A 24,333-nucleotide genomic window follows, 5' to 3' on the forward strand; every position below is an offset into this window, starting at 1 on the left:
CCTCCCAGGGGCTGAGCTGCTGCTCTGCCTGTGTGGATACAGCATGGGGAAGCCTTGGCATTCATTTTCAAGTTTTAAAATCAATTTCAGCCCAATATACAACAGGAAAATAAAATCTTAAATCTTGTGAAAGTTGTGGCAGGATGAAAAACTATTTCTCGCTTTATTCCAGTGTCCTGGGTTGTAAGATGTGAGTATTCTATTTGCAATCTGTTAGAGGGGGGGCAGTTATCTTCTGTTAGTTGGGCAGTTTTCTTTATCTCTTCCACATCCTATCCTCCCTCTGGGGAGACATCTGCTGTCCATGGGCCATTGAGCGTCCCTGCATGGCTGATAAAATTCCATCATCCCACTGGGAGATGCTCTGCCCAGGGGGAGGAGCCAAGCATTCCTACCTGGATACAATCTGACATTTGGAACAGGGAAGCAGCCTTTTTCCATTGCATTCCCAGGGGAGCAGCTTTCTTCTCCACTGGATTCCCAGAGGAAGACCAGGTCCACCTCTACACCATCACTGGACCTTCAGAGGAAAACTCCACCCTTCTGCAGGACCCCTGCTCCAACAGAACCACAGCTGTCACTGCAGGAGGGCTGAGCCACCATGGAATGGCACTGTGCCACCACCCTGACCCACAGAGTGCCAGGTCATATTCTAATTCTGTCATTTTCCATGTCAAGGAAGCCTCCTGCCTGCCTTAACAAACACCTGTCTTTTCAAACCAAGACATCCAGCAAGAGCATGTTACACAAGTTACACCAGTTATCAGAGGCTGCTAGACAGACTGCTGTGATCCACACCACACAGTGTGGATCTCAGGCATCCCTCCATCTACCATTGGGATACACTGAAGGAACCACCACAAAGCACAGTAACAGTGAGAGGAGCTGCAAGGCCCTTCTGTTCAACTTTCAATATAATCCTAACATACTTTAGGCATTTCACAAAAAATAAAAATACAGAGTTACATGCTAGAGCTCAGTTCACCGTTGCTGAACAGCTTTCTTCAATTACTCTGTCTCTGAGCTATTCATCTTAGAGCAGATAAACATTTTAACTGCAGTAATAATACCTTAAGTACAAATAGGATCGTCTAAGGGAATCTCTGAAAAGTCTGAATGGCACCAAGAAGCTCTTATGACACTAAACCTTTTCTTGGTAGCTCTGTGATAAGCTTGAGTAAGTCCACAGGAAGACATCAAGGCAAATTTAGATACCTGCCCTCTTGTATCAGTCATGTCTACACAGCATGGAGCTGAATAACTGGCTGCTTACAGTATCTGTCATTAACTTAAAAATTAAAATGACATTTAAGAGAGGGAAAGAAATGCTGAAATCCCCTCTGAACATCTGAAATCATTTTAAGTGTCAGGCAGCAGTAGATCCATATTTTTTATGTTTATAAAGTGGTTATAGGAAAGGCTGGAGGAGTAAGAGACAACCAGCTGAAAGGTTAACAAGTTTGTCAAATGGCAGCAGAAACAGGGGAAGTTTCTTCATCTTTGCCATGAGAAAAGGAAGTTAATGGTAGACAAGAAGGTTCTGTTGTTTTCAGTTTCACTGGCTGAGGACTGGTAAACAAAACAAAGTAAACAGCCATGGCATTTCCCATGCAAAACAGGAATTAGGGCCCCCAAGGCTGTCCTGTGTGCCTGGTCCCAGCCCCCAGCAGAGCAGCTGCAATAAATCCCAGTGCCATACCCCCAAACCACAATCAGGTTGCATTCATACCGCTAATCAGCAATACCAGTATGAATTTGTTTGCCTCCACCTAGTTTGCATCAGTTAAAACCTTTGTCAATATAGAACAACTTCAGAGTTTGGATAAAACAACCCAAAGGTAGGGAGAAAGGGGGAAGAAAAAAGATCACAAACTTGCTGGTTGTGTATCTACAGAACACTGTACCAGTAAGAAAAACCTTCTGCCTACATTAGATCCATCACCTTTATTATTTTGCTAGAGGAAGCACCAAATTTTAGATGTAATGTACAGATTTTAGATGTAGTGTATCCCTAAAACTTAGGAGAGTGTGCCAAAAAAAGGTCTTGGTCTTTTTCCCAAACCTTTGACTCCAGTTAATTACAGACAACACTGTAATGTCAGCACCACTGAGAGTCAGGCACAAAGCTGTAGTAGGAAAAGACCACAAAATGAAAATGAAGACATTTGTTTGAATCTTTGATTTTAAAGGACAGTACAGAGTCAGAACAGAATTTTCCAAAGAGGTTATAAATCTCTTTCAAGTAAGAGATCACAGCAAGAGGCAGCATTTGGCTCATTCTTTGGATATTCTGAAAATATTTTACAAATATCCAGTGTTGATGCAAGATGATAATTACTAATTTATACTGCTGTTGCACAGAAACAATAACTTCAATAATCAGTGCATTAACAGGCAGGCATATCAGTAACACTTTCTTTTTATTGGCTCAGAACAAGATAACCACCGAGGTACTTCAGTAAGAGAAACCCACCATGAAGCTTTCAATGCTACTTCTCCTAAAATCAGTACTTTTATTACAGTACTGACACAAAATGAACTACAAACACATGCTGTGAACACCTTAACAAGTTCCTACTGCAAAACAAACATGATGTTAATTCTAGTTTAAGCCTTATACACAGCCATCAAGAAAAAAATCCATTTGTTTATGCTGAAGTCAATAATGCACTGAACCTACTAATGATGATCTGCTTTAAAACCACTACACTGTGTTAAAGAAAAAAGCCAAACCAAAGAAATCCACCCATAACCCAGAAAAATCTGTTTGTCACAGATTCTCATATCTCACCAGAAAATTACCTGAAATTTTAAGAAGGCAGTTTTAAACTCACTGAACTGAGAAAGTCTACATCATCTAATACAAACACTGATGCAGTACTTTGGAAATCCCTATTCCAATTTACCAGCATTAGCTCTAGGATAATAAACAAATAAAGCCTTTCATGGATTCCAGTCCAGCCCATATAACCTATTTCATTCCCAATAGATCCCTCTCAACCCATGTGAATTTCACATCCCCCACAGAATCAAAATCCACAGGAAGAGCCACAACTTGGTAGAGCCTGTGGAGCTGCACCTGGCAAACAGGATCCTGTTCCCTGGGAAAAGCAGACCCACTGCAGAGCCTCCCCTAGGGCAGACATGAGCTGCTCTCTCCACCAGAGAGAAGGAGGAACAGCACCAGCTGGGATTTAAACACACATCCACCCACTGTCTGCTGTGCCTCTAGACATACAATTAAGATATTCAGCACTTTGGGGAGGGTTCAAGTTCTCATTTGTGCAGCTCAGATGGACCAGGAGCAACAGGGCTGACTGGTTACCCAGGCATGAACCAAACAACCAACCTCCACAAGACAACAGCTTTGAGCTCTAAAACCTGAGCTGCAGAGAAAAAAAACTTTAGAGGTCAAAGCTCTACATGAGGCTATATGGTCTTTAAATACTTTTTTTTGACTTGGAAAGGTAGACAGAGTAGTCAGGCAAGAAACCTTCCCATGAGGGAGGGGCAACACTCATTTTGAAATCTACTGACCTCACATGGAAATTCTGCAAATTCATCAGTGAAGTTTTCAGCAGTGAAGTTAAACCCAAAATTACTTGCAAGGAAAAAATTTATTTTGGTTATGAATTGTGGTCCCCTCTTACAACTGAAAACATTTCTTCAATACATGTTAAAATGTCAGCTTTGCATTTCTGATGTTACTACAACCAAAGCCAAAGCCTGTTCTTGAAGCAAGGAACTGTAATGCAGCAAACCAAAACCATCTCTGTACACATATTCCTGAAAGGTCTAGCAAAGGATGGGAAACAAAGAGGATGAACTTAATGAATGTTCCTTCAGTTACAACATTTTGGAAGGATTAGGAACTATCACTCCAAGGGCTTCAAACTGGATGAAAATCCAACAGCCTTTCATCAACTCTTCCCTCTTCAGCAGATGTACAGTTGTCATCTATCACACAAGTCTGAAAGTGAATGAAAACTACCAAATATTTCTCCTGTTTTTAGAGTTTTCTGAAACCGTTCAATTTACCAACAAACTTCTTGTTGTGACAGCAAGTTCTTGAAAGAATTTACAAACAACTCAATCTCTCTTAAGGCTGGGGGAAATGAAGAAATATCATTTTCAACAGCAATTTGTTTTACTATAAGCCACACTAAAGACAAAACAGCTTTTAGGGTGCTTTAGTCATCAGTATAAACCTTACTCTGCTTAAATAATGAGCAGAATTTCTACACTTTCTCCTTCTCTAGCTCACTTTATTCCTTGGCAGAGAAAAATCCAGGGGTGTAACTATTAAACACTATAAAATTACTCACACTTACTCTATTTGCCACCACCCACTGTTTTGGAAGAGCACACAAAACCTAAGCACTGACAACAGGAACCAGTGGTTCACATTATTGTGATATCATGTGCTATAAATGTAGAAAAACAAAAGCATCAGAGAGTACATTGTACCTGAGGTACAAAAGGCTGCTCAATCCCAGGGCAACAGTCAGGCCACCTCAGACACACTGATGACAGGTTTCTCTGAAAAATGAGTCAGCAGCACACCCTGGGGAGGTTCTCTCACAATTAAAACAGTATCACAAACAGCCATTATTCTTCAGGTGCTACTGAGCCCAGATGGTGTTTCACTGAATCACCAGCTCCAACAAAGACTCAGTCACTTTTTCTCAGATAAACAGGGTTTTAAGCAAAGGCACAAAACAAATACATGGATTTGAAACTCAGCTCTGGCTTTACTAATTAAAAAAACCTTTGGTGGGAATGCAATGAGAGGCTCTCTCCCTGTTTGAGAGGTACAGATGTATTCTGATGCTGTGGATGCAGTGAAGGCTGCAGCACCCAGAGCTCCAGGGCTGATGGAAGTGCAGCCCAAGCACTGCTGCTCAGCTTGGACAGTGCAACCTTCACCCTGACACAGCCCACAGTGAGGCAGTGCCCTGTGGCACTGCTTCTGGTGATGTAACACCTTCTGAGACTTGAGAAGCAGGGGGTGAGAATTCACAAGTCACACCTAATGACAGAATAAATGCAAACAATAAGAGGATACAGAAAGCAGGGGGAGGAGGAAGTGTGATGTTTTAGCTAAGCCATGATATTTTAAGAGCATGATGTACCAAACTGCTAGAATAGAAGTAGCTGTCAAGCTAAAGCATGCAGAAGCCATCATCAGTAAGGGGTATGAGATTACAACATTGCATCAAATCTGAGTACCAATCTTCCCACCACTTTGCACCTGTTTTCCTCCTTCACACCTGTATATTACATCAGCACTATTTGGTAGCTCTGTGCTTACACAAGCAAAGCTGAAATGAAAGAAAAAAAAGAGTAAAAAAATCAAAAGCCTAAGGGAAAACTCTGTGTTAAGAGTTTTTGCCATAGAGGCAAAATATGGATGCAAAACAACTGCACATCCTTAAATGGATGAAGAAAAAATAGGAAAAAAAATGGAGAAGATCAGGCTATGGCACAAGTTAGTGTGAAGGGTCCATGAACAGTAACTTTGAAAAGCAAAGTTTTCTCCAGCACACAACCAAGACTCACCAGCACAAAAATAATACAAACAAGGTATAAATTAGTTTCTTTTTAAAAACTTTATAGCCACCTTTTAGGTAACTCCAAGTTTTAAAGCTATAAGGATATGACACAGGGAACTGCCATATTTATAAGCCACTGTAATGATGTGACCATCAGATACATCTGCTTTGTGGCCACTTCAGGACAAGCAGGGCAAATTTCCTAATCTTACACCTCAGAGGTAACTATTCCTCAGTGAAACTGGTATGTCCTTACTGGTCCAATATCAACAGTTCCCTGATACATCATTCAGCCATCAGCATTTTAAGTTCAAGCTTCTTAGCTCATATAAATAGAGCACCAAATATTTACAGCCTTTCACATGGGACTGTAGGATTTAGCCAAATTTTAATTGAAGGACTTTTCACATTTGGCTCAGAATGAAAAAGAATGCTTGGGAAACAAGCTCATCTGCAGGGTTTTTTTTAACTGTGGAAGAAAAAAAAAAAATTTAAAATTATAAAAGAGCTGCAATAGTTTTCATGTTAGAGCCATTTTTAATGTCTTTGTATTAAAATAAATTATTCCCAAATAAGACACGCTACGTTGGTTTTATTTTAGTTTTTAATTGGAAACAAACATTTTTCCACTAATCAGAAATCTATGAACTCAACTGATGAAAGCTGCATGACAGATAAAGGGCAGGTAAAAATAGGTTTGAGAGGAAAAAAATAAAAAATACCACAGAAAAGTTGGTTTAAATGAAAAAGGAATCAGAAATTTCCAAGGTAGCTTAGTCAAATAAACAAAGCCCAGACCAAACTATTAAATAGCAATTCAATAGCAGCAGGAATGATTCAGATATGTCAAATAAATTTTGTGTCCCCTTGTCCACCTGCAATCACCTCACATTCAAGTGCATTCTCATTAGCCTTTGATTACCTCTTCTGCAAACTCCTCATATCATGAAATTATATCAGAGTTAGGATACAAGAGATAATTTGTTGACATTTCCTAATGGTAGCAATGACTTCAGAATTTCTAACACTTACCAGCCAAAATTGCTCCAAAACTGGCATACCAGTTAATACTGTTTCAAAACAAGTTACTACACACCAGCAGCTGGAAATGTTACAAAGCTTATTCATTTCTTTTTTTTTCTTTTTTTTCTTTTTTTTAACACTGAGAGATTTGACCTAGGAGTACATTAAGAGAGCAGAAAGGAAAAGACAGGAGGACATCATTCAGACACCCAGTGCTTGTTTGCTTGTTGACCACATCACTGCTCTTTGTCTCCTGCTCTGCTGGAAGTTACTGCTCTGGGCAGAGCTGGTAAACAGAATCATGTGAGTGCAGTGACAGAAAAGCCCAGCTGCTGAATTTGCTCATGCTGCCATCACTGGCAGCTCCAGGGAACATGGACTGGGGAGGACTCACAGGAACAGAGCTGCAAAGTTTAAGGTTGTGCACATCCTCAGCATTGCTGTAGTGGGTTGACCCTTGGCTGGCTGCCCAGTGCCCACTGACCTGCTCTCACTCCTCCTACTTAACTGGGGGAGAGGAAAAGAAGAAAAAGCTCATGGATCAAGATAAACAGGGAGGCCACTCACCAATTACACTCATGAGAAAAACCTACTTGGCTTGGGAAATCTAACTTACTAGCAATTAAAAATAGTACAGGTCAGCCCATAACACTTGGGTTTTGCTGCTCCTTAATCCTGACACTCTTCCCATGCTCCAGCACGGGGTCCCTCCAAAGGGATACAGTCCTTCACAAACTGTTCCAGCAGGGGCCTTTCCCACCAGCTGCTGCCCCTACCAGAAAACCTGTTCCTGATATGGGCTGCTCTTCCAGGGCCACAGTTTCTGCCAGGATCCTGCTTCAGCATGGCCTCTCCAGGGGCTGCAGGTGGATCTCTGCTCCCTCCATGGACCTCCATGGGCTGCAGGAGCTCAGCTGCCTCACCATGGTCTTCTCCAGAGCCGCCAGTGACTCTCTGCTCTGGTGCTTAAACACCTTCTCCTGTTCCTTCACTGGCTTTAGGGTCTGAGAGTTAATTCCCACTATACTTTTATCTCTCTCCTCTCTCACAACTGCTGCACATTTCTGAACTATCTTATCTCAGAGGTGTCACCAGCTTCACTGGTGAGCTCAGCTTTGGCCCAAGATGGGCCTGTTGTGGAGCAATCTGTGTCTGGCTGTGTCCAGCCCAGGGGCAGACCCTGGCCTCTTCTCACACTGGCCACCTATGCAGCCCCAGCTACCAAAACCTTGCCATGTAAGCCCAGTACAGAAACTCTGCCACTAAGTTAACACTTAATCTCAAAATGCAGAATATATAAAAACCCAAGTTATAAATGTCAGTCTTCAATGCTTTAGTGCATAATCCCTCGATCCCCCTCTGCCCCTGAATATCAAGCCTACCAGAAATTCCATTTATTTCCAAGAAAAACCTCATTAGGCTATTCGTTCCAATGCCAAGATCACAAATCTGAGATAAAAGACTACTGATGTTCCACACAATTCTATAAATAACATTTTAGTCTAAATTGGAAGAGCGCTTTGGAGCAAAGCTCCAGATCATCTCTATTTACTGCTCTCCACTTTGTGCTGGGAAGAGACTTGGAAGAATGCACAGCTGGATTCCTTCCAGGTTCAACTATCTGGGAGATGCACTCCTACCTCCAAGTTATGTTCTACCCAAGGTTTGATCTAGCCTGGAAAAAACTGCTGAAATAGAGGAATGTTGAACTCCCAGCCTTCCTCTGTCCATCTCTGCCAGCATGGACACAGTTCATGAGCCACTGTTATGTTAAATGCCCAGCCCAGGCCCAGCACAGCTGTCTTTTGATTTGCCTAAGTATATTTGCTCATTCCTCCTTTTAGAACTTATCAGCACTATTTATAGAATGGCTTTACATTCTTATTAGTTGCCAGACAATGATTTTTAATACATGTTCCATCACTACAAATACTCCTCTGCAAAGCTTTACACATTATGTAAAACAGGCAATTATCACTGCACAGATTAGAAGGTCATTCCAATGCCTATAAACTAAATAGTAGTGGGAATTGGAGTCTGTGTAGCTTATTTTCTTTTTCATCTATAGATTTGGCAAGCTCCAGACTAGCATTCATCCCACGTTTTTCAAATCCTAGCCAGAGTACTAATTCACGGCACAGAATTGACAAAAACATATCTTTGATTTGTGCAATGTGTGATCCACACTACAGTCTGTGAACACAACATTTTCTTTTACTCACTGATGTGACATGGTGGCTTCAAGACTTGATGCAGCTGCAGCATAGATGGGGAAATTTTTCAAAACATTTTAAAAGTCTTTTCAATGTACAGCTGGCATCAGAAAAAGGAAAGGATTAGTCAGGTTTTTTCTTTATAGAAGGAGAAAAATTAGGACACAGAGCAATGGTGCAGCCATTTATACATCACACAGCAAAGTGCAACACCTGAAATCAGCAGTAGATTGCACACTGGGGAGCCCTGGAAACATCCCAGGAACACCCAACACTTCAAAGTGATGAGGAATTGTTCCACCAATCCAAACAATGTGACTTTAAATGAAACAGAAAATATTTCTCTAGGAGAGATCACAGCATATTCAAGTTACCAAAGTCCCTTCATTAGCACAAAGAGAATTTCCTTTTCTATCAGCAAGAGGAAGTTTCAGATCAAGGGAACTTCTCACATTCCAGTTGAGACCTGTGAACTGCATTATACCCATGTCCTTCAGACTCCTGCTATTTCCCACTCAGAAACGAGGTTTAGCAACAAAAGCTTCACTTCCATTCTAACTGGGACAGGAATCAGTAAACCAAAATTATTAATTAAAACTTTGAAGGATTTATTTCTCAAAAGGAAGCCTGAAACTCAGCCTTAACCTCTGTAAGATACTTCTGACTAAGCAGAGACAAAAAAGGGTTTGAAGAGTGCCTGTAGTCAAAATATCTGGGGGGGAAGATTAGCACAGAGCAATACGGTGAAACTTGCCTGTTCACACTCATGTTCCTCTCCAAATGTTACATATTAATCTTGCTTGGTATATTAAGTAACATCTCAAAAGAAAAACATCTCATCTAAAAACAAGGAAAAGAAAAAACAACCAATTTGCCCTTCAGCTTTCAGGGAATAAAAATATTTTCCAGTCAATAAATCAGAAAGTTTTGTGCGATCTGATTTGCCCACAAAATTTACAGGATTTTGCTATTTTCTTTTTAAAAAATACCAGGCAGAAAGGTTACATTTGTCCACTCCATGTTCAGATATAACTAAGGCCTGCAAGGAAGGAAGGTGCAGCCATCACTTACACCACTATAACATGAATGCTAAGAAAAAGACATTTGATTTTTTAGATCCTTTAATAGAAACCTATTTTCCAATGATGAATTAAACCACAGGGAAATAAGGAGTCTGTTTTTCCTAGCATTACACTTACTTGTCATTAATACCTGCATTAGACTATAACAGTCCTGTGGCTCATGTGCCCTAGGAGTGGAGCATCCAGATTGTGATACTGTTCAGAAAGCACAACAGTGCCAGACAAAAAATTACTATTAAACAAAGAAAAACCAACACACCAAACAAACAACAAAAGCAACTAGCACACACACAGTGGGAAGGGAGGGAAAAATATCAACTGCAGCACCTAACTTTCACTCCCCAAGGATGTACAGTTTCAACTGAGTGAATCAGGGTGATACCTGGCTTAAAAGCTACAAAACCCCTGAGGTCTTCACAACACCCTGAGACTAAAGGAACAGGTCAATCCTGTCGTGCAGAGTTATTGTTCTGACCACCAGTCCATGAGCAGCGTGCACCTGAGCTGTTCCCAGTGGCAGCAGAGAACACCTTCAACCCAGCAGTGGGATCAGGCAAACAAGAGTATCCAAAGTCCACAAGCTGAATATCCATGAGCTTCTCCACGTGGCCAGAATCTGCTCATGGCTGCTGTGGCCAGCCAGCCCAGACTCATCTTACACCAAAGCCCACGTGTACACATGGAGCCCTTGTGGCAGGTCCCAAGATTTATAACCTGATTTGGGGTGCAGAGTTAAGGGACCATGACACCTGACACGGGCTCGTGCTCTCCTCCTGGAGAGAAGAGTGTGTAATCAAGGGCCTGCACATCTATTTCCTTTTATTTGTTTGTGATGACATGTAATAATGCTACAGAAAATAACATTAGGGGGAAAAACCTACATCACCTGGGACATGAAGCAGAAGGGAGCAGAATCTGTTCCTTGAGGAAATGATTTTCAGCAAGGACCTGCCCCCTCCAGGTACTGCTAAAAATGCTTCGTTAGCTGCTTTATTAGCAAGGAGACAACAGCAGTCTTGGGCATCTGTGTACTTATTTTCTCATTTCCACCAAGAATTTAATTAACTGACATTAATTACATTTTCTGTTTGATCTGGAAATTCAGTTCAAATTAACATTTTTATGAATAGTTTAATACTAATGCTGACAGATAATTTCCTTTAAAAGAAACTGCTTGGATTTGCAACCAGTAGGACGAAACAGTGTAAGCTAATCCACTGGAAAAAACAGTATTTTTATTTGCTGTTAGACAGGATTAACTAAAAAAAAAATAATTAAAAATTGCTTTGATAGCTGATTGGACAGGTCTGGATGTTTTCCTTACAAGTTGCACCAAAAGATCTAGAAGTTCAACAGGACAAAAATACTTTGAAGAAGCCAGATAAGATGTCCAGGGAAGTTGTGAAAAGCACTGGCTAAGCCACCCAACTGCTATAATTACCTGTTGTAGAAAATGTCCTGGGACCCTGTCACTTTGGAATACTCACCACATTTTAAATTATTGAAAACAAACAAGCAAACATATTAGCATTTATCTCTGCACCACTGCTTGATCGTATCCACTGCAATTTAACAGAAAAACTGTCACCTTTTCAAGCTTTTCAAATAAATTCTGTACCAGCCTCTCAATTGAAAAAGATGGACATCAACATTCATATTTAACACTGAATTGCAAATTCTATAAGTATGAGGATAAAATACTGAAAACTTAAGAACACATTAAAACAAATTAGATGATCCCTCATTGCTTGAAGTGTGCACATCACAAGAGCACAAGTATTTCTTCAAGGAAAGAAATACACTTGCTCATATAAAATAACTTCAGCATTACCCTTTGACAGTCAGCACGAAGAAAAAAGTTCTGCATGCTTGAAAACAGCATCAGCACAACTGCCATCCCACCAAAATCAAGATCAGAAAAATATGTTCACCTGAGCTATGAAAATGCAAGACTGAGGATAAGGCTTGTTTTTCTAGGTCCTTCAGGCAGAGCTTCCCAGCCTTTTCTCAAAGTCTCCAAACCACAACTAAAATGTCTTAGTTGTAAAATTCCCACACTGATAGAAGCACAAGAGCCAATAGAGAAGCAAGGCACAGGATACAAACAGCTTTTGGCCATGTTCAGAGATCCAGGCTTGAGATCTTGGCTCTACTGCAAACACAGTGGACAAATGCCTCAGGCAATGCAGAATCTCTGTGTCAGCTGGAGCATCACTGAAACCAGAAAGCCAAATACACCCATCCCACCAGCTCGAGCTCAAAACCATGTTACTCTTTAATCTTCCCAAATGTTAATCAAAAACTTGAATGGATCATTAGTTGTCCTCTTTTTTCAAGGAACCCAACAAATCCACCTTGTTTTCAGTTGGTCTTTTCACCAAGCTGCCAGGTGCCTCCTGCTGCAGTGAGATCGGGACAGGGTTTGCAGATCCTCACACACAGCAAGTCAGATCAGCTTCAGTGATGCCAAAACAGCTGTGCTGATGCACACAGAACTGATTTTCTGTCCCATCTAGCAAAAACATCACTGCAAACCCTATTTGTGCTCTTCCCTATTACACTACAGCACCATTCCCTACTCTTCTTTCTTGTTCAAGCCTACTTGTATAGGAATATTTTATGTTAAGCTCCCACATTTACCACATGCTACAAATAAGAACCCTAAAATTGTATTTCAGGATTATTGAGAATATTACAGTTGACAGTTCATAGGTTTAGGGTCACACCTTCCCAAAAATAACCCCAAGACATACTAGAATAACAAATCACAGTAGGAAGCTGGGGATGAGCTGCCTTTGCTGGGCTTACCTGCTTGTAAATTAGCTCATTTCAGGTAACTAACATTACTGCAGAAGGACAGAACAAGTAGTGAGTGCTTCTTTTCTCTGTAGTTCCTCCACAGCTAAATGAATTCTAGCTGTCTGTGCTAATTTTGTTATGCCACAGACCAATTCCCAAGATACAACATCTACAGACTCTGTTTAATGATGCTACCTACCTAATAACCAAATACACAGACACTAAAGTAAGCCATTAACAGCTACATATGGTGAAGCAGCACCAGGACCTTTCTTAATCACTGCAGCTGGCATCAAACAAAGAAGAAGAATAAAAATTCAAACAAAGTAAAAAGGCAATAAAATTTCAGGATAAGAAATTCAGTAGAAAAGCCATGATGTATGTGTAGCCCATGAAAGTTACTATTATTAAAGGTGAGACATAGCAAATGCCAGCCACAGAAGGAGAGTATATTAGCTAAAAACACTCTGGATACACATTGTGTGTCCAGCTGTGCAGTGACCCAACTGTGTTATTACTTGCTTGTGTCTGTATCATCCTGAGGTGAATTCCTCTCACTCCAGCAGAAGGAAATCCCACCAGCATTTCCCATCAGCCTCAGCCAGTGGCACCACTGAAGGAAAGCTGTCCCCATGGATTCTCTCACATCCCACTGCTGGCTCCTCCTTGGAACTGCAGCAGCAGTGGATTAGTTGCATTAGCAGGTGGATGAGTTAAACTGATCAAGGTCACAGCAGCTCAACAAGAATGAGAAGCTCAGTGTCCCTCTCCAAACCACTGCATGGGCACACACACACACACACACACACAGGTGAAGCACTGTGGGGATCTGAACTGGGATGGAAAGGCCAAGTGAGCAGCAGAGGCAAAGCAGGAGGAGTCATTTCTGCCAGCATTAATTATTTGTGAAGCCACAGCTGAAACTTCAGCACAAATAATGGCAGAACTGTTGAAATGCAGTTAAATTCTGTCACACTGCTAGAAACTTTGCCACAGTAAATTGTGAATTGAAGCTGTGTACCTGTAATGATGAGCTGCAAACTACAATAAATTATCTTGGCTCCTGTGGACAGAATTTCATATTTTAATGACCAAAAAAAAAAAAAATTAACTCCCTGCTTGCAGCTCACTAAAGAGCTCATTAATTTTTATTAACTATTCAAGGATAGGTATGTGAGACTAGAGAAACCTTTACTTCTACTTCAGCATTTATCAGTTCAAATACTCAACATGGATTATAACAGTATTAAATGAAAAAATAGAATAAGAAATTCAGGTAACCCTGGAACTTCCCATAAGAGGCAAAACTCTCAGCCTTCCTTGCAAAGATGCTACAAGAAACAGAAAAATCAAGGGATTGAAGAAAGTTTCTCATATTTTAGTAGATGCCTCAATGGAATGCATTTGATTTGAGCACACTTTTCCTCTATTATCACCAAAGGTAAACACCATGACTACTTGATGTGGGACCTTGATTTTATTTTCTCCATCTTGCAACTAATCAACTTAGTCCATGCCCAGAGAAACAAACCAAACAAACACTGCTTATTTCTTGTCAAGTCTAAGAGTGAAATACAAGGTACCAGCACAGCACTGTCTGCACTGAATCCAGGCAGTAACTTCCCAATTCATTGCTGGAAAATTTAAACCCAGTTATCCTTGGCTGGCCCAACATTTACATATCCCATAGGCCCAACAGTGCAGTGACCAAACATATGCCTCCTCTTGCATTCTTAAAAAAAAATAGTATTAAACTGAACTTTTCTCTCAAGTTTCTCTGTCTCACACTGAAATATTGCATCCCTTTTTAATTCTGTGATTTCAATTCAGTTTTCCCATCTGCTAGAAGTGTTTTAATACAAGGTCTCTTTTTATATCCTAACATCAAGGTGATGTTGCCAATTAAGTTCTGCTGTAGCCATCTGTAAGAGGAGGAAGGGAGCAAAGAAGTAAACATGAGTATTTCTTCAGTAATTTTATACAACCTGGATTTCAACCAAGATTTTAGTGATGGAAAAGAAGACAATAATTAGTAGATTTATACTCTACATGGATTTCTCTAGGACAAATAACATTTGAACTATTTGTTAAATTCAGAAAGGTTTCAGATCTCATAAAAGGTTTGGCTTCAAATCAGAACACTTGTCAAGAGAATTTTATACTGCCATGACTTATCATTTTGTTCAAAGCAGACTTTCGATTTCATAAATAAAATAATGGCAACCTCTTAAATTTCTTTACAACTTCATGTTCACCTTCAGATTTACAGGGCATGTAAAGTGTTACACCTCTGACAATAAATGACCAGTGGCAATTTTTTCCTCTAACAAATCTGATATTATCTGAACATGGTAAGGGTCTGGAGTTTCCCAAAAACTAAAACCATAAAAACCAAACAACAAACTCTACACACTCAGCCTCACTGCAATTGCAAGACTATGGAAAACAATTATAGGACTTTTTTTCCCCTAAAAATATTGAGTAATTCAATTTTTAAACAGCACAAGATTTAAAAAAGTATGGAAATGTGAGACATTATAAATCAAAACCAACTGTTTAGCTCACTTTGTGCATTCACTAAGGAAAACACACAGGCCCACTGAAGGATGTTCTGATGTCAGCCTCAGCAGCCAAAGACTGGAGACAAAACCAGAACCACAGGTCTTGCACTGGGAGAGAAGATGGACACTCATGCTCACACTGCCTGACTCTTTGTGGGATTTAGTCCTGTAAACCACCTATTTATCAACCTCTTATGATACAAAAAATTAAATTTAATTTAACCTGTGGCATAGGTCACGGCCACAATGAAAATAGACTGATCCATAAAAAACCAAAATTAGACTCCACAACTCTGTCAGGCTCTTCAGCTACCCCATTAATCCACATTTCAACTCATGAAGCATTAGTAATAAGGTTTTTAAAATGGCATTCTGCAGGAATTTCTTCTGCAGGGATTGAATTTTCATCTCCACAGTAGCTGTGCTTACTGCAGACCTTGTAACAAGCTTCTGATGTTGAATGATGGATGCAAAAAGACACTCTTGGCTATTAACTGTGCTTCTAAGCCTCAGTCTGAAAATACATCTTGGGAAAATTGGAAGGCAGAGGAATCCTTTCCCTCCTCCAACTTTATGTACTATTTATAAAAACAGTTACTTGGTTATGAACTTCAGTCCTAAAGAAGTTTTTAACTTGATACCACATATGAAATATGCAATTAACACACTGTGCTCCTTTGTAACATTTACCTCCCAAGAAATTATATTCTAATAAAAACACTTTTTAAAAGGAAAGAGAGGATGGACCTGAGGAGTGGGATTTACAATCTTTACAGTTTAGTAACACCAATTTGAAAGCATTTTGGTAAACACTTCACACATCATCCCCCACGTCTCAATTGATTCACCTCACATTCACAGGAGGCTTCCTAGCAACTCTTTCTTTACAAGTCCATTTTTCCATTTACTGAGAACAATACTGAGAATGAGTCATTTCTGCAGAATACAGCCCTTCATGTACACCAGATGCTTAATGTTGCACACTGTGAAGAACAAAACCTAATGTCTACTCAAATTACTGTATTGATCACCAAAACCTGTCAGCATTTTACATCTTGTGTAAATGTTTTTGAATGTTTTTTAATATTAAGATCTTAATATTGCTCATCAAAATGCATCATCAGCTTCTGTAGGAGCTAACACCTAATTAGCTCAGTTAGTACCACCCAAACAATGACCAAAATTAATGTCTTTCACTAAGGGAGTAAAACAAACAGAAAAAAAAAACCTGGAAGTTTTAGAACTGAGAAAGAGCATTTCCTTGTGTTTTGCAAAGCTTTCCCTTTCAATTCCATTGAGTGTGTCCTTATAAATCAGTATTTTTATGGCTTTTGGTGTTAAATCTTTCTAAGCAGTTCTTCCAGAAGTTCTATAAAAATCCTGCCTAGTGAGGTACGTGCAGAACAGACAAGTAGAGCTTCTGTCCCTTCGTCCTTCTCTGGAAACAGCACAAATCAAACATGAACAGTGCTGAAGCCAAGTAATTCACTGGGATGAAACTACACAACTCTTGGGGGGATGTTCAACCAATCACTGCAAAACCTAAGGAAATCATTAGGCAGCTTACCTTTTTTTCTTTCAGAATAAGAGGGTAACAGCTGAGCCCAGCTCTACCTTCACTCCTTCTGTTTACTTACAGAGGTGTTTCATTACCTGACTTGTTACAGTTAGAGCAGCCTGATGTCATTTGGTTTGAAATAGAGATACTTGCCTACAGCACACATTACACTTAAGGGCAGAACAGAAAAATGACACAGTAACAGGCAGATGCTGTAAATCCTAAATTATTCACAACCTATTCAATATAAAATAAACCAGTCCTAGCAAATTAATTCTAGTAAGAATGAAATTTTTAAGTTATCCCTACAAATTATTTAGTTCCTCTACAAACCAAATATTTAGCAGTTGGAAATAATTAAGATGTAAAAGACAAAAGAAGTGTTTAATCAGTTTCTTATTAGATGTCTGACAGATACCACAAAAGATGCCACTACTTTAGCAAAGAAAAAACAAATGTTCAACACACTGAAGTAAACAAGAACAGCATTTAACATCAATTGAATTCAAACAATCATTGGTTATTTCAAGTAGTTTTTCATACACTTGCAAGAGGCATTTTGGATTTTGAAGTTAGTTGTAATCTAGAAATAATCTAACTGTAAAACCTAGCCAGAAGTGCAGCTCTGTACTTCCAGTCTCTCATTTCCATAAGCACTAAAGAAGCCTGGTTTTGCTCTTATTCTTATTTAGAGCATTAAGATTCTAAAAACTATATCGATGGGATTACACAAAATACGACTGCTACTTTCACATCCTGAGCTTCCTGACAACAAAAATGTTTTTACCATAAAAAAAAAAAAAAAAAGGAAAATCTTTAGTACAACAGTAACAGTTACAGATGCTGACAAACTCAATTTTCAGTATCATAAACGTCACTGGGATTCTCTTTGGGAAAGCAGCAGTTGCAAAAATGATAATAATTAGGCTTAATATAGTTCCAAGGCAAATTATGGCAGCTGTACATGCCACAACAAAGAGCATTTTTAAGTATCAAGTATGCTATTTAACTACAAACAAACTCCCAAAATATTTCTGATTCATAGCAAGTTACTGAGAACCCTGAGCATATCCCAGAGCTGCTCTTACCTTTCCTGGCAGCATCTGTTCTCCGTCTTGCTGGCGACACCAGATCCTTTACAATCTGTAGCACCTGAATCATTGCTCCTTAGCAAGATCAAAGGAACGAGGTGCTCCTCTAAAATTCCAACAGGTTTCATTACTACATCTTATTACATGGCTCTCTTCAGTATGCTCAAGCAAAACTGCAGCAGGAAGAACTCATCTACCTTCCCAGCAACATTTCTGCCTGACGACTCTACAGGCTGGGGTGATGGATTTAGAGTGACTTCAGCACAAGGAGACAAAAAACTGCAACCAGTCCTGAATGTATTTCTACAGAACATTTTAGAATTGTTTACTGCAGAGAGCACATACTGATTTCTCTAAATAAAGTTTAAAGGAAACCTTCACAAAGTAGCTAAAGAAAAAAAAAACCCCTTGAAAGGAGTGCTGACAGATGCAGCGTGCTCCCCTAGGCTCAGTAAGGAACAAGTGCGGCTGCGTCCTCTTTTCAAGTCAGTCTCAGTTCATGAAATTTCACGTAATGCTTAAAGAAAGACTCCGGTGCAGTGCAGAACCAGCATCAGACCCACCAACAGAACTAAAATTAAACCCAGCCTGCAAAAACTCCATCAGGCACAAGCAAGCTCCTGCTAAAGACATTCAGTGGGCTCCTCTTCTCCCCCCTCGAACAGAAACCTCTGACACCCTCGTACGTGACAGGAATTCTCACACACCGGGAGGCACGCTGGAAATCCTGGGAGGATGTCAGCCATTCTCTCACCCACCACCAGAGGCCCAGAGAACTATTTCAGTGTTGGAATATTGGGGGGCACAAGACAGATGATGGACTTTGGACCTGGTTAACAAAAGAGATTTGATAACAGGATGCCTTGGCAAAAACAAACAGAACTTTGAAAATTAGACCTAGATTGCAAGAAGATTAAATCAAACGGGTTTACCGGAAAAAGAAAAATCTCATTAAACTCTGCAAGCAAGAGCTGTTGTTATATGCATAAGTTTGTGCATGTGATTTTTAACCTAATCATTGCAGCACACATTACTAGTCTCCCTGAAATATTATATAAGCATTTGTATCCCACAATAAAATCGGATTCTGATACCATGTCAGTCTCCCCATCTCTCTCCATTGCCAACATTTCAGCAAAGGTATTGTCATTACTTCTGTCAGGTAATTTCATGCAGATCGATTGCTGTATGTGCCCCACAACATTTTTAATGACATTTGGAAAATGTACAAAGGCCCTTCAGAAGTGCCTTTTGTCAAAGCCTCTGCAGAGCAAACCCAAAAAAAAAAAATCCTGAAGAATCGTGTTTTATGCGATCACTTTAAATAACTGTCAGGCCTGAAGAGGCTCTGTGAACACTTCAGAAAACTGAATTCCTACGCAGCACTGCGAGGCCTTGCACACACAGAGATCAATTTAGGAAGCCAGTTACATGTTCTGAAAATCATAACATGAAAACAAACCACAGGACACATTCTCTGGCCTTTAGACCTTCTGTTCCCATTGCTTAAGTGTTAGATGGGGAGGAGAAGAGGTCATCTCTTTCCATTCTTCCATTTCCAGCTGCTCATCACAAGCATTTCAGATTTTAAGATTTACTGGCATATTTATCCTTGTCCATGTCAGTCTCTTGAATCACAGAGAGCACAGGAACAACAAACTATGTCTGTTATGTCAGTCTCATTCACAGCCTGCCCATTAATCTCTGCCAGAAGGAAGAGCAACCCAAAGTTCTATCCTATTTGGTTAGTTAAAACAAAGACAAGTAAAATCCTTCTCCCTGCCAGGCTGTCCGATTTCTTCTCCCACTCTGCAAGCATTCAAGTGTCCACCCAAGAGAAGCTTGAAGAAACATTCTTCAAAATGTTACAGCCACAATCCTCAACTTTTCTACCTTAAGAATAATTTCTAACTCCTAGACCTGAAGTTCAATTCCAGGTTTAAGACCAATGACTTTATACCTAGAGAGGTTTGGAGAAGATCACTACAAGCAGACCCCTCTAGAATGAGTATAATTTCAGAACATTTAAGTTAGATATAAAATGCAGGGTTGTGCAGTAAGGTTTACATGGAGGTCTGTTATTTAATAATCCAGTGCTCAAAACTGCTATTGGAAGAATTTTTTTCCACAGTTACCTTACCATGAGGTGTTTGTTCTTTATTTAGTTGGGTAATCAAACAACTTATCTTCAAGTCAAAGATATAAAACCAAAGGAATATCATTATTTGCAACTATATTACATTGCAAATTTTCTCTAAAAAACTGATTTCTAAGTTCCTGGTGCACAAAACACAACTAGTACAGAACTACTAAACTTTTGATGATCCTTATATTAACATATTATGGATAGGAGGAGAAAGGAAGAAAAAAAGAGATAAAGGTTAAATAAAATATTCAGTAATAACAACCACTTGGCCTTCCAAAAGCAAGAATACACGTTGCAGATCCTACAGTTGATTTTCAAATGAATTTGATTATCTCATTGCTACAACAACATTCTCAAGTGCTGGAACAAGGAGAGGATGGTGGATGGACAAAGATTAACAGTTGGGAAGGGAGAGCAGAGGAAGAAAGAGCTAAGAAGGCATGACTTGTACCTACTTTTGTGAGAAATTATTTTAAAAGGAAGAAATTAAGCACTTCAGTACCTATTCCCAACTGCAAAAAGGAAGTAATTCCTTTTTCTTCCAAACTGTCCCTTACCTTGCTGGTACAGGTCCTTGTCCTCCCTTTTAAAGAGACACACAAGAACTACAGGACTGCAAGTCATTTTCACATCACACCTGCCTTCCTCAATGTGAAACAGTTTCCAAAGTTGGAATGCACAGCAGTTTCCCTCTCTTCTTTATTGTGACAATTGGCATGTAGAAAAAAATCTGAAAAGACTCAGAAAGCCTTAAAATAATTTAGGAAATGTAAACAACATTCCATATGCAATGTAAAGAAAATGGTGCAAGTCTGAAGCAGGCATGATAAATAAGAAATTTCAAAAATCACTGAAACTTTGAAGAATTACGCAGTAAGCTTGGTGGCTGGTATTTGTGTTTCCTCAAATCAATTTATACACCAAGACAGCAACACTAAACCTGCTTTAATATAGAGGCAATACCAAAAAGACTTGTAGAAATAAACCACACTAAATTGTATGATTTCATCTGTTACTTGTGAGTCACAACTTGGTTATAGTTCACTCTTATCTTTGACTGATACTGAACTAACTGATACTTCCATACAATCTGTCACTACAACTGCCACCTCTCAGACCACACATCCTGATAAAACACCCACCGTGGGCAAGGATACACCAGATGGAAGTTCACAGCAATTCAGACACAGATACACAAGGTGAACCACAAGAAAAATGTCATAAATTTAGTGTAAAAATTCAGTAGATTCTGTTTGAGAAAAATGTAGTGCTACATATTCAGTGCACAGACCACTGATCTCTGCCAAGCATTTTTCCTCTTTAACAGAGAGCTTGCTAAGCAATATGTGCTTGATGATGTTCTTGGATTTTGCTTTTCTTCCTTGACTTCAAAATTGCAGGGAATACAAAAATCATGCATAAGTTAACAACATGACAAAATACATCGGTATTGGAAGGGAGAGTTAACCAGGATGGGATTTTATGGATCAATGTGTACAGTCCTTGATCTCTCCCAAGCACAATAAAAAAATGACCTGCATCCGGCTTAGTCAGCTATCATATTCAGAATAAAATGCTTCCGTTAACATAATTATAATTAACTGATCTTTGGAAGCAGCTCTTTCTCATGAAGCATATTGCCAGGAGGTAACACATTTACAGCACAAATGATGCTGCAGAAGGATGGCTCAGTGGGTATTTGTCAAAGGTACTTGACAGGGGGTGGGGAAGATCAGAATTTCAGTCTGAGGAAGACTTAATATTTTCTCTTTCACTCTCTTATTCTAATCTGTAATGTTTATATATTCACAGCATTCTGTCTAGGCTATTAAAAAACCATCAAGAACCCTTGGGGTTTTCCCAGGCAGCATTGCAGCCACCCAAAAAGTGCCTGCTTGTTGTGTCCTCGCTTACAGAAAGATGTACAAGCTACTAACAGAGAAAAACCCAACCCACTGCAGTGGCTCAAGGGCTTTCATTCATTGGAACAACAGCCCTGCACACATTAGAGTTGAGATGCAAAGTTACTGTCACTGTTCTTTTTCCATCTCTTATCAACCTGAACTGTCCAGAATTCAGATATTCTGCATATTGGTTACTCCCAACATCTCTGCAGAAACCTGTGCAGATCTGACTTCATCATCCTCCCCTGTGTTCCCCACAGCCAGAATTGTGTCCTTTTCCCTACCTGCTAGACTGCACACATGGTTAAAATGCCAACCTTCCAGGCCTGACACCCCAGAGAATGGAGATCCCATAACAAAATGCCAGGGAGGTCCTAGCCCAGGGCAGGTCTGTCACTGACAGCAGGATCAAGCATTAAGTCTTGTAGAAAGCAAATAAATACACCAAGCACTTCTGGTGACGTTAGTTCTGCAATGGAGCAAAGTCTGACCTTAGGGGCAGCAGAAGAGGATTTACAAGGGTGCATTTGCTCTTTGGACCCTCCTCTCTAGGCTGGAACACCCAGAAGGTTTCAGCACCCTACAGGCAGCAGGGCTGTCCCAGCAGGGCTGTCTGGAACAGGGGCTGTAAAAACTCCAGCGCCATCGAAAGCGAGAGCACCTGTTCTAAATGACCCATTGGAATGTTTGCTTTCAAAGCTGCAGTTTCAGGAACCACACATGGCACAACTGCTTCAACTGCTTCACCATCCCTCCCATCTTAGCAAAGAAGCTCAGAAAATGATTTTCCCATCAGGAACCACTCTCTCATATGCAGGATAAAAGCTTTCAAGAATAGATTAAAGGATTAAGGAAATACAAGTCAAGCAACAGGGAAAAGATTCTTTAAATATCAAATAAAAGGTAGAGTATATTATAAGAACATTTGCATAGTCCCTTCACAAAAAAAAGAAAACCTGGTAATTCCTTTCAAAAACAATGAATTCAGATAAAGTCTATCCAGCAGCTAAGGCATACACCTTAACTATCCCCACTATCCCCAGAAACATTTTGTTTTATGATACTCCTCTCATTTCCTGTCTTCAAATTATTATCTCAAAAAAATTAGGCATTGAGCTCTAAGACAGGCAATATATCATAATAAAAATTATTACTACAGCTGCTATGAAGTAGGTTAGCTATTGTTTCTCACTAAAATTTTGAATTAATTTTCCAATCTCTGAACTGAAGCCTACAGCTTTTACTAAGTTTTCAATAATCTATCATAGTTGGACAAGAATTCTAGAGTTCCAAATCAATAACTAACTGTCCCCATAAATCTCTGAAACTTTAAATTCTTAATCTTCATTATTTTCTACAGATCATTCTTTGAAGCATGAAAGAAGCAAAAAGAAGAAAACCTAATGCTATCAAGAATTCCTATGTGAAATTGTAAAAATGTTTGCACCAGTGACAACTCCATTTATTATACAGGAGATCATTTTTCAAAAATTACTGCTTTTGGCTATGCATTTTGCAAAGCATCCAGAAAAATAAATAAACATCCTCACAGTCATCTCAATGGTCCTTCAGAGTCAGTAACTGCTTAATCCAACAGAATTTGCATCATTTAGGAATATTTTTTTCTTCATTTCTAGCAGGTTTGCTACCAATTTTAAAGCATGAAACTATGGCTGCAGACCTAGGAGCCTTATTTAGAAGGCATCTAATAAAGAAGGGAAAGTGGCTTCATCTAAAGGCTGGAGAAGAAGTAATTTCAAGAGAAGGCTATTTTTAAAGTCTGTTTTTCTTTACACTTTAAACATACAAGAAAGCTGTTCATTAAATTCAAATTATGGAAAACCTCAATAAATGGTCAATGAAAGTAATTCTACCTGTTCCAGGAAAAAACCCTATAAACCCAAAACAGAAAAACAAATGCTGTAACCGGGAAAAAAGAGAAGACAGAAAAACACAGGGCCACATTCAGCAGAGCTTAGGGCACACAGTGAAGGAAAATTACACATTGCACAATCCCATCCCTGCTCAGGGCTCTCACTGTCACCCTTCTTGCACAGTTTTCACCCCCCAGCTCTTGCTACAACACATTGTGCACGTGGCTCTAGACCATTACAGGACAGACAGTGAGTGTCCCAGAGAGCCACAAGAGCCAAGGGAACTGCCTGTGAAATCACTTTTATCTCCCTGATAACAGACACCAGACACTCATGGAGATCAGTATCACAAGTTTGTGCTCATGTACGTCTTGATGCATTCTTCAAAAAAAAAAAAATTACAGAAAGGATAAAAGCATTTATAGATGTACAATTTATTTTTTCTTCCCCATAAATGTGTTTTATACCTGTCACCTCCATGACCAAAGGGTACTGCTTCTTCTTTGCTCCTATATTTTCTGTAGAACTGT

The 24,333-nt window shown here is 39.6% G+C and overlaps 1 protein-coding gene across 2 annotated transcripts in view; it reads right to left on the minus strand.

Annotated features, from left to right (window-relative positions):
- The window catches only part of USP6NL (USP6 N-terminal like), a 114,390-nt gene that overhangs the window by 73,116 nt on the left and 16,941 nt on the right, over positions 1-24,333 (minus strand). The window contains exon 1 of one of the 2 annotated variants that reach the window (XM_036401065.2): positions 17,877-18,540. The exons of the other annotated variant lie outside the window; for it this stretch is intronic. Coding sequence (XP_036256958.1) covers positions 17,877-17,949 — 73 coding nt within the window. The 5' untranslated portion in view covers positions 17,950-18,540. Of the gene's footprint in view, positions 1-17,876; positions 18,541-24,333 lie in introns of those variants that run through there. 2 annotated transcript variants of the gene reach the window in all.

Source organism: Molothrus ater, chromosome 5 (genome assembly GCF_012460135.2).
Source record: "Molothrus ater isolate BHLD 08-10-18 breed brown headed cowbird chromosome 5, BPBGC_Mater_1.1, whole genome shotgun sequence".
Lineage (NCBI taxonomy): Eukaryota > Metazoa > Chordata > Aves > Passeriformes > Icteridae > Molothrus > Molothrus ater.